This window comes from Paramormyrops kingsleyae, chromosome 23 (assembly GCF_048594095.1).
Source record: "Paramormyrops kingsleyae isolate MSU_618 chromosome 23, PKINGS_0.4, whole genome shotgun sequence".
NCBI lineage: Eukaryota > Metazoa > Chordata > Actinopteri > Osteoglossiformes > Mormyridae > Paramormyrops > Paramormyrops kingsleyae.
This window is the reverse complement of record NC_132819.1, coordinates 19,618,222-19,629,295: the sequence shown is the minus strand read 5'-3', so window position 1 is coordinate 19,629,295 and position 11,074 is coordinate 19,618,222. Positions and strand designations below refer to the sequence as shown.

Here is an 11,074-nt window from a genome sequence, read left to right as displayed (position 1 = left end):
GCTCTCCAGAACAAACCAGTGACGACCGATTGCTAAGTTAGTCACTGTCTGCTGGCTACCCTACAGCAGCATCTCTCCTCTTGTTCTGTCACAGGGGGATCCCATCATCTTACACAGGACTGCTTCAGGACATCGCTGTTGTTTCTGTAACTGATCCACATGATAGATGCCACATGAAATCCTTAAGAAAAATCATTGAGGAATGACTTATTTTTCCATCCATCCATTCATTTTCTGTTCCCGTGTGTCCTATGCACACTCTCAGGAAAAAAAGAGAACCAATATGTACCTTTGCTTGTCACTAGTACTGTACCCTCATGGGTCTGCCAATTGTACCCTTAGCCATAGGTAACTGTACCTTTTAAGGTACAGAAATGGATTATGAGGAACATTTTTGTACCATTGGGGGTGCAATAATGTTGTTTGTACCTTGGAGATGTTCCTTGGAGTCCATTTCTGCACCATAAAAGGTACAATTACCTAGAGCTATGGGTACAATAGGCAGACCATTGTGGGTACAGGACCAGTGACAAGCAAAGATACTAATTGGTACTCTTTTTTTCTGAGAGTGAAGGGTCGCAGGGAGTCCAAAGCGTATCCCAGAAGCTGGGGGCAGCAGGCAAAGAAAACGCATGATGAGGCGTCAACCCGTCACGGGACGCACGCGCCATTCACACCTACGGACAATTTGGCAACTCTGTGGTTTCTAAATTTCCATTATATTTCTATTAGTATAATTAAAACTAAAATCATGACTTTTTCTGTTAAACTGTGTCTTATTTACCATAGGCTATTGTTTCACGGGTGATGTGATTAATACCATAACTCTCGGATAAAAAAGGGTAGGCTATGTCGTACTAATATGGTACAGATCTCGGCAGATACACTACTCCTACATTTTAAAAACAGACAGGCAAGCCTTCATTTGCACGCAGTGATAGACCGGTCATTATCTGCTTCCCGCAGAGCACACCAATAACAGCGGGCAGCCAGTGGACGTGTGACACAAATAGCGGCCGTCAGCCTAAGACCAATTGACAGTGGCGATGGGGCGGGGCTAAAACGCAGCTCCACGTGTAGGAAATGCTCTCGAGGAGAGATCGGAGATGAACAAACCCACACTATTAGTTTAAATGTGACTATTCTCTGTGATTTGCGGTTGGCGCCGCTCAATAATTCAATATCGACTTTAAAAGTGGAAATGATGCACATCTCCCTGTTCTACATAATTAGTTGATGGGGTGTGTTTTGGCCCATATATTAGCTGGTTACGCCTTTTTCATGTTAAAACGTGTTTATGGGCTACAGATGTAGATTGAATAATATTTCAGGGTTGTTAGGTAGGCTAATGTACCATAAATCACTGCAAAGTGCAATGTGGGTACTGGTTAATGTCTTCCTTTTGGAGATTATCAATCGGGACTCTTGGAGCATCTGAGGATTTGTAACCTGTGTGTTATAAACAGGTCTGTTCATTAGGTGATGCCTGTTGCTCTTAAAACCTTTTAAAACTTTAAGTTCACATTTTTTAGGGGAGAAATTGTGAGGCAGAATATTTAGGGTTTATTTCTTCAGCACATGATTTTACCATATTCGGCCGAATTTCTGGTACGACGTCTTAGAACTGCAAACATACCCGATCAAACCATAAACCATAATGAAAGTATGCCTCCATAATGAAAAATTGAGGCGAAATCTGGATTTTCTCATTAAAACTCATTTTCTGATTGAAGTTAAATTGAATCGTTTCACTGTTTAACTGAAGCCACTGAACGTGATTTGTCGCGCAAGCTTTGAGCGACCTCTAGTGGTCTTCTGTACCGAATAATCCGTTTTGGTCGGAATATGTCTTATAAAACGTATGTTTTGTTTTCAGGTTCTCCGTGGATGTCAGGTTACAGCGTGCACAGGATCGTATTGTTGTAATCCGGAAAGACCAGAGTTGGGCTTATTTATATCTTTGAAGTATTTCAGTTTTTTATATACGGCACTGACTATCCCATTTGGATTTAATGTAGCCACTGGTTAAGTGCAGCAGGGTATTTTGGTCGGAGCCTGCACTGAAGGTCATTTAAAATGCATTATAATTACATTTAAAACATGTCATGTAAATATGGAAATCATTGCCTGAGTAATTAAGGGGACGACGTGGAGCAGAGACCTGCGCGCCCACACTCCCGACCCTGAGACTCCCGACCCTGAGACTCCTGAGACTCCCGACCCTGAGACTCCCGCTCTACATGGTGACACTTTGGCCACTAGGGGGCAGATGTTCATCAGTATGGAAACATTTTAGCTGGAGCGTTGAAATTTGATGACGAATTAAACATTTATAATATTACATTGCTAACTTTGAATGCTCCTACTTAAAAGAATCATATAATCTTCTATTTTATGTACATTAAACTCATGTCCACTGATGTTTACAACGTTTGAATGAATGAAGTACTGCGGTACTGTGGCATCATCGGCGGCGGTCCTTGTGAATCTCCAGATATGAATGAAAGAGGAGGCGCGACGCTGGAGCGCGCCTGGTGTCGGGGACGCGCATCAGCCAGGGCGCGCGGAGAAGCGGGGCCAGCTGTGCACAACTTAAGTCACTGAAAGTCGCTTCGTTTCGCTTATCTTTCTCCGACCATTCACACATAGATATATGCATATAGCCGATAGCCGTTTTTGATTTCTTGATACAGCTTGTGTGTATTTCATACCAGCTGTATATGGGATTTTTTTCAATATGGGAAAAACAGATTTTAAATTATCTCTTTTAAGGTTTTTGCCCTGGGTTTTGAGGACAGCCGCTTCATTTTGATGCCGTCATTTCTAGTTTATCGGGAAGCTGTTTTTCATTTTTATTTTTGAAGTATTCCTATCAGTTGACATTTTCGATGCTTTCTTACCTGTGACTGACAGAAAATGGAGGCTGTGTTTGAGAGGGAGTGCGGTGCGCTTGGGGGGCTTTTCCACACCGTTATCAGCGACATGAAGGTAGGAGAGCCGCTTAAAAACCCAACTCTGATCTAGTGCCGTGTGTGACAGCGGGTCTTTTTCAGCGCAAAACCTGCACGTGACACCTTGTCATCAAATATACCGGTACACGCTTACAATGCTGCTAATTTTTATCCATCTTCCAACTGCTAATATTTTATCTTTTATTTGATATATTTATTGACTGTCAACGGGTTAAACCCTAAACCGTTTTATGATATGATCTAGACATCGTTAGTCTATGGTTGCTCTCGTTCAGAAAATAGTTTCTGTCAGCTAATTGTAACATGCAGATTGTTTGAGGGACCAGGAAGGAAACTCCCGAAACTTGGACCAGCTTAGGCGACTTGTCTGATGTGTGGCTATAGCGAAGGACTTTAATTAGACTATGTCATTTAGGCGACCTTACAGACTAGGAACAATAAAATGGCATTTGAAGTATTGCAGTAAAATGTTTATATGGTATTTAGGGTTGGGTGGCTTTGCTATGGTTTGCTGTGTTTGTGGGGTGTTGTTGCTGGCTAATACATTTAATGAATGTCTAATTATAAGTTGTGCAGAAAGTTAACTGAGTTAATCATGCGCTTTTGACAACAACCTATAGAAGTTAATTATTGCAGCGTTTTGAAATTTTATTACTATACAGTCTCTTCATCTAAGCCGATATGACGTTTTCAATGAACGGTTTGGGGTAGACATGATTAACAAGGGTCCTCCTGGTTCAAATGTCAGTTATAAAGCATAATGCTGTTTTCGAATCATTGTTTTCATAAGCCTGCTGCAGGTTGTCAATAGCCGAAAATGTAATGAGACTCCCTTTGACATATATACCCAATGCACAGGAAATCATGTTCAGTGAGGAGAAATTCAAGTCGAGTTCTGCGGATAACTTATACAATAATGATTGTTTTTCTTATCACATGACTACCCAGCATTGTTTATGCGTCCATATTAATACAGGCAATAATCTGTCTAAAATTAACCGGCATCTAATTATTTTATGCAAATTATACACATCAGGCATAGTGCTGTTATAATTGCCACAGATGGCGGGACTGAAGAGAGCTAATTCATTGACGTAGCCGGCTAAAATATTCATTGAGAAATATAAGCAGGCTTTGCTGTTATTGAAAGCGAGTGCACCCCATATTTTCAATTAAAACAGTCGGGATTAACCTTCTCCTGTAGTCTTTGAGCCATTTACCGGAGATTGCTAACCGTTTAATGTAATTGCAAATGCAGAACTTGGACATGTAGAACATTTTCGGCGTCAGAAATTGATTCTGCCCCGAGGTCCTTTTTGTCTTTCATTGCTTTTGTTTGAGATGTACTTGCCGTCTAGGTAGTGTTTTCATAAGTGACTGTTTTATACATAACAATTGTACATGTTGAGTCAGTGGTCCCTGGGGGCTGTGCTCTTTCAGGTCTCCCCCTGGTAAAATGGTCTTTGATTGTAACCAATCTCCAAACCCTCTTACAGATGTTTCCTGGTAACAGATGCAGGACATTTCTGCAGCTTTGTGTTGTAGGTCTACTTGCGGATGCTATGCTTCCTGACTGTTTTGTGTTGTACGCTTATGTGTGAGTTTGCCGCGTCCCCGTTTGACCTCGAGGGCTTCAGTCAATTGTTTTCTTGTCTTTCAAGGTCACCCTCATTGTCCCTCTAAATATCTGTAGGTGTTTGTAGGTGGTTTATTCCAGTCTTTCACACATAATACAAAGAAATGGGTATCTTTACTGCACCTGGTTACATGTAAGTAGAGTGTCCTTAAACTTCAGACTGATCTTGTTGGTAGAAACTACTGACATGATCCAGTACAGTGAGTTGATGGAGGCTGTTTGTGAGTTGATTTCTTTTTGCCTATCTCCTCAGAGCAGCTACCCTGTCTGGGAGGACTTCATCAGCAAGGCTGGCAAGTTTCAGTCCCAGCTCAGGTTTGTGGAGATCTTTCCCTTGGACACGGCACACACACATGTCCAACTTTTAGGCCCTATTGAATGATGTACAGAAAGACTTTATTTCTGTTCTAGAATCAGCCCATTTCCACTCTTTAATTAGCTTATTTCCACTCCAAAATAAGCGTATTTCTGCTCTAGAATAGCCTCAGCATAAACTTTAAGGCAGTGTTTCTCAACCCAGTCCTTGTGGACCCCTAAACAGTCCACGTTCTTGTTCCCTCCCAACTCTTTGCCAGACCTATCTATCTATCTATCTATCTATCTATCTATCTATCTATCTATGCAAGAATAAATGAGATGAAAGCACAGCATTGTGCATTTATGTAATATGTCAAGTCAAGTCAAGTCAAGTTTATTTATAAAGCACTTTAAAAACAACAATAACAGCTGACCAAAGTGCTGGACAAGCACAATGAGCAGGACTAGTATTCTTTACTGGGGTATTACTGAATCATGTGAAGGCAGTATTTGGCTGCTGTATCGTTGATGGGGGATGGGGGTCTCATAGGTACTGGTAGGTGGGGTTATCATTACTGCTAGTGGGTGGGGTTATCATTACTGCTAGTGGGTGGGGTTATCATTACTGCTAGTGGGTGGGTTTATCATTACTGCTAGTGGGCGGGGTTATGTGAAGCCGGTGATGCATCATCTATGCCCCGCCTTTCAGGACCACTGTGGTGGCAGCTGCAGCATTCCTGGATGCCCTGCAGAAGGTGGCTGACTTAGCCATGGGCGCGCGAGGTGAGCAGACTGCGTGTGTGTGTGTGTGTGTGTGTGTGTGTGTGTGTGTGTGTGGAGGGCAGAGGAGGGCAGAATGGAATCGCCACTTGCTCCATCAACATCTAGCAGAACTCCCCCCCCTCCCCTCCCGCGAACTGCTCTGACACATTTCGAATGCTGGTGCCCACTCAACATACCCAAATGGTGATCCAAGGATGGCATGCTTGTAATGTGTCTTCAGGGGCTACTGGAAGGTGTGGGGGGGCGGTGGTCGAATGGTTGCCTGATTAACGCCTTATCAAGACTTCTTGTAGCACATCATCATAGTCCTGCTCGCAGTGTGCACTTCAGAGAGTGGATCAACTTATTTGCGTGAGTGCATTTTTGTGTGTCCCAGTGAATCCACTTGTGTATGTTTATATGTAAGAGAGTGAATTCACTTGTGCGGGTGTGTTGGCGTGGGTGTGTGTGAGAGTGAATCCGCTTGTGTGACGTGTATGAGAGTTAATCTGTTTGTGTGGGTGTGTTATGGAGGATGTACAGCCTGATGTCAACTCTGATCCCTAGGAGTCACATCCTGCTCCTGAACTGGGGCCTGGAGAGACATGGCTGGTTGTCAGGGAAGCTACAGCAGTTCGGTCATTCTTTTTTTTTTTGTCAGTTCCTCTATTCTGGCTCTGCTACCAGTCAGTGCCTCAGTCCTGGCTCTGCTCTCTTGTTTAGTCCCTCTCAACCTATATTGCCTCATTTCCACCAACTTGGTTCTGGAACCGGTGCCAGACTTTTTCCCAATCCGGAACTAGTTCCGCATGTTTCCACTGCAAACAACTGACCCAGGGCCAGAAAAAAACCGCTCCAGCACAGCACCACAGAAAAGCTGGTCTCAGAATTTGGAACTGTAACATCAGTGAAACTGGGATGGGCTATCGTGTCCAAACCTTCCACATACCCAGAAAATTCAATCCATAAACAATAAAGGTTTGTCTAATATCGCCGGTGGCGGCAGTTAAATAACTTGCCAGGTTTTTAGCAGAATAACGTTTCATCGTATGTTTTTATTCTGTGGAAAACGAAAGATCGATTTGCTGGCCACATTTAATAATCAATTATAAACACGTCACAGGTCAAATAAATTAAATATTGCAGAGCTCAAGTGGCGAAGAGATCAGGAGGCAGACAGCAAAGTTCAATTTTTAGCAGACTCTTTTATTGCATGATCCTTAAAAGGACAGCGGTAGAACAGTGAGCGAGAATAAAGTCACGTACACACACAGACTGGGGAGAAATACAGCCTTTAAGGAGACAAAAATGGAGACAGAGCGCAACGAGTCGTACTCTCAATACTTTGTTTTTTTGGTTCGGCAGCTTATAAAAACTTAAAATCAGAAGCAGATCAAAATAAATTCATAAAATAGAATACATGTGAACCTTTACTCTCACTTCCACCTACATAACACTAGTTACTAGTTAAGTAAACACTAGTATACTTTGGATAATTTAACCTCCTTTTTTGTTCTATAAACAATGTTTATAAGCAATGTTACTCTTGGAAACTTCACATGTCATGATTTGATATCGTGCAGCCCTGCTCTTAAATGACCAGCGGTTATCATGATGCCAGCACCTGGCGGAGGTCTTCCTCAGGTCTTCCTCAGCGCATATAGCTCGCAATCCCACCCCATTCTGCCTGCATTTCCTGCTCTAGTGGTACTTGCTGCTCTCACCAGCTTCATAATCACGTAAATGTTGGTGTGCCACCCCTCAGCAACACCCCTCTGCCTTCAGGACACGTTGCCGCACAGAGGACCGAAAAGCCGAAACACGCGCAGAGCTATTCTCACGTGTTTGGGGTGGAGGGAAAACCAGCAGCACAAAGGGCTTGGCTTAAGGTTTCAGGAGTGGCCCTATTGTTTACACTGCTACCTGAAACATGTTTTACTTTCATTTGGATGTTGTCATCATACAGAGGTGGGGTGGGGGGGGGTGTCTTTGCATGTGATCAGATCTGGGGTTTAGGAACCAAGGTGCTTAAGCTCACCCTGAGCGGCCCTGCTCCGTCTTCCCGACTCACTGAGGAGATGCCGCCCCAAATACTATGACATTCGCATCCTCTGTGCTCTTTCAGAAGGTGACGCACAAGGAAGCTGCACTCTCACCTCCCTCTCTTGTTTATTGGTTTTTGCTGGCAGAAGTTGGAGGATATCCAGCAAGTGGAAAAGCAAGTGGAAAAGCCCAGGGTTTAATGGAACCGCCACATGTCAGCTGACGGGCCTGGTTCTACTTTAACTGTCAGCTTCCAGTTCTGCTTCTGTTGTGATAGCCAGTGCAGATCCACCATGACTGTCCGCCGCTGACATTTCTGCAGACCAGAGGAGTGCTGTGTAATTCATATGGGTTTAGTCCTGTTGGCATTTCACTTTGGGTTTCAGTAATTTAATATGGAGCTTTTCTGCAGATTACAGGATTGTCCTCTTGTATGCACTTGTCTCCCTAAGATTTATAGCCTTAGAAACACAGTTTAGGGGTCAGGGTTAAGTTTAATGGTGTTCAGAGAATCCAAGTGCCATTGTGATGTCATAGACCTCCTCTTTGGGTTAGGGTTAGGGTTAGGTTTAGGGGTAATGTGATGTCATAGACCCCGAAGGAGATGTTCTGTGCGAAATCAGCTTGCATTGGAAGCTTCCTCATCAGTCCTGTTGCCGCCATTCATCATCAGTGATCCTGAAGCTGTTGTTGTAGGCCCTTTATCACCATAATAATAATAATAATAATAATACATTTTATTTAAAAGGTGCCTTTCTGACACTCAAGGTCACCGTACAGGCATACATAAAATTTATACACACTACAAGGCTAATGTCTTGCTTTAGCATAGATGTGATTCGCTGGAACCCATGCCAAGAAGATATCCCCATCTTTACGAATGTTGCCCCTTTTATCCTGTATGTTGGCTTGGAGGACCACATGGGTGTAGTGAACATTTAGTCTGACAAGGTTCCCAAATCCTTTATGTCCTTTTGTGTGGGACCCTGTAGTTATTATAGCAGGGTTGCATTAAACCTGCCTGCATTTGGGGATCTGCTGCACTTGCCACCATGGAGGTGCCTTTGGAATGGGAAGGAGCTCATGGCAGCTCAGCGTCCACACGGTGCTTGGAGACAGACGGCAAGCAAGCTGGAGAAGAGGAGCAGGGCTCGGTACAGATGGCCGACCCCATGGGCCTTTGGTACCGCCAGAGACTGCCGGCAGCTTTTGTGAAGCCGGGTTCTACCAAGTATCAGAAGGTGGACCTAACCAGTTATCAGATGCTGGGTATAGTCATGTATCTATACACTAGAAAGCTGTGTGTGACCCTCACCTGAAGAGCTACTCATGATCTTTCTGTTGTTGAACCATGATCCAAAATCTTACACACAAGTAAATAACGATAGTATCTGAAAGACGATTTTTTTTTAATGCTGTTATTTGGAAACTTTACAACAGTAGAGAAATTCCCTTGGATTATATTCACTGAAGTACCAGGTTGGATGGAGTAAGTGATTTCAGGCTGTTACACCGGTTCTTCGGCGTTGAGCATCTTGTCAAGGGAGTGTGACGTTTGACTTTTCTGCTGTGTTTATGGAGTCCTTCCCCTACCTAGTAGCTCAAACCACACTGAACCTGTTGCACGCCCAAAGTATCGCTTCACTTTGGCATCTGCTGATTACGGCACACTTCCTCTGCCCTGCCTTTGGGTGATTTGTACGTGACAATGGCTTGTTGTAGCCATGTGTACACATAGCTATGAATAATGTCAATAACGGCCTTTATGATGTACTGCCTACGTCAGAATTAATTTAGGAGCAACGAAAGGTATTCATTACGGGAACTTATTTACCTTTCTTCCTCTCTCTGGTCTGGTGTGGTGTGTGACATCTGAACTTCGTGGATGCAGATTACCCAGAATGCCAAGAGGGTTTTTTCTTTGTTATCATAAATCCAGGTTAAACTTGTAGCTTTGTAAGCACCTCATCCTTCCATGTAGCTTACATTAAATTCTGATTAGTGCCAGATTCCTGGTACGGGTGGTTAATGGGAGGCTAATGTCTTGCTTTAGCATAGATGTGATTCGCTGGCTCGCTACTGCACCTTGCTGGTTTTTATGAATATAATGTCAGAAAAAAAAAACATCTGTGTCCAGTCACATGCAGTTACTTTAAGGTTGTGATGGGCAGCGAGCAGCTCAGTGGGCTAAGACTGTGCCTGTGGTGCTTTGGCACATCTGCGGGTCCCTCAGCGAGGCCCTTAACCCCCAGCTCCCTGGGAGCTGCTGTGGGTGGCTGCCCTTCACAGCCAGCTTACTCGCACCTACAGAGAGCAAGTTGGGGGAGACGTAGAGAGAATTTCTCCATGGGGATCAATAAAGTATCTCATTATTATTATTATTATTATTACTCTTAAAAGTGCTCATATAGTAGTGCACAGACCACCCAAAGTCACCAAAAAAGGCTTTTTGGCATGGCTTTAATTGTACAGTTCTAATTAAAGTACAGTTCTAAGTACAATTCAGTTATAATTACTGATTATTTCGGTAGGTACTTCAGTTATTTAGAATGAATAACTTGCCTGCCGTTTAAACGCCAGGGTGCACAGGGGTCTTTGTCCCACTGTAAATAAGTTGGGGTCCACGTTTCATCATGTAGGCGTCCTTCCCGGTGCCTGTCTGTTTAGCACATTTTTTTGATTTTTGGACCTGAAGAGGAAGTCTGGGTAATGTGGAGGTCGAGCAGCTGCTGTTCTCCATTCGCTCCAGCCGCTGAGTGACATCGCACTCCCTGTAGTGACAAGACTGGCGTTTCAGTGCAGCTGTTTTCGACCACGGTGTGGAAAGGATTTAAATCGTTAGCTGTTTTTTTTAAGGGCTTGGAAACTGTAGATCACTCTCTGCTCAATTTCATGTAGGTTGGCAGCATAGAAGAACGTCAGTATATTTTTTTCCGAGACTGAGAGAATCCATTTACCCGAAAGTGTTAATAACTTTCTCAGACCTCCAGATGAACTGCTGTTAGTGAGGGATTAAGAATCATTAAATGGAGTGTAAAATATTTGCATGCAAGCCGACTTAACAGCTTCAGTGGAAGGAAATCTCACAGTGATATTTATTTGCTTTATCTGATTTGGAGGTGATTTCTTACGCTAGAATCCAGATGAGCCTTGACACGTTAAAACTGGGTGTTTGCGAAGAGAAACCCGTGTTTACTATCGATAGGCGCCTGTTTCTGTTTACACAAGAAACTTGTACAATACCTTAGCACAGATACCGCTAAAGTGGCCTTAATTCAGGTGTTGGTTAGAGTTTGACCACACTTGCATTATAAGAACTTTCATTTATTTTGTTCTTGCGTTACTACTCACGACCTGCTGCAGC

The 11,074-nt window shown here is 43.4% G+C and overlaps 1 protein-coding gene across 1 annotated transcript in view; it reads left to right on the top strand.

Annotated features, from left to right (window-relative positions):
• Positions 1-2,566: 2,566 nt before the first annotated feature.
• Positions 2,567-11,074, top strand: part of LOC111852080 (protein MTSS 1-like) — a 28,931-nt gene continuing 20,423 nt past the window's right edge. Inside the window, exons 1-3 of the mRNA XM_023827610.2 lie at positions 2,567-2,988; positions 4,862-4,923; positions 5,615-5,688. Coding sequence (XP_023683378.2) covers positions 2,917-2,988; positions 4,862-4,923; positions 5,615-5,688 — 208 coding nt within the window. The 5' untranslated portion in view covers positions 2,567-2,916. The remainder of the gene's footprint in view (positions 2,989-4,861; positions 4,924-5,614; positions 5,689-11,074) is intronic.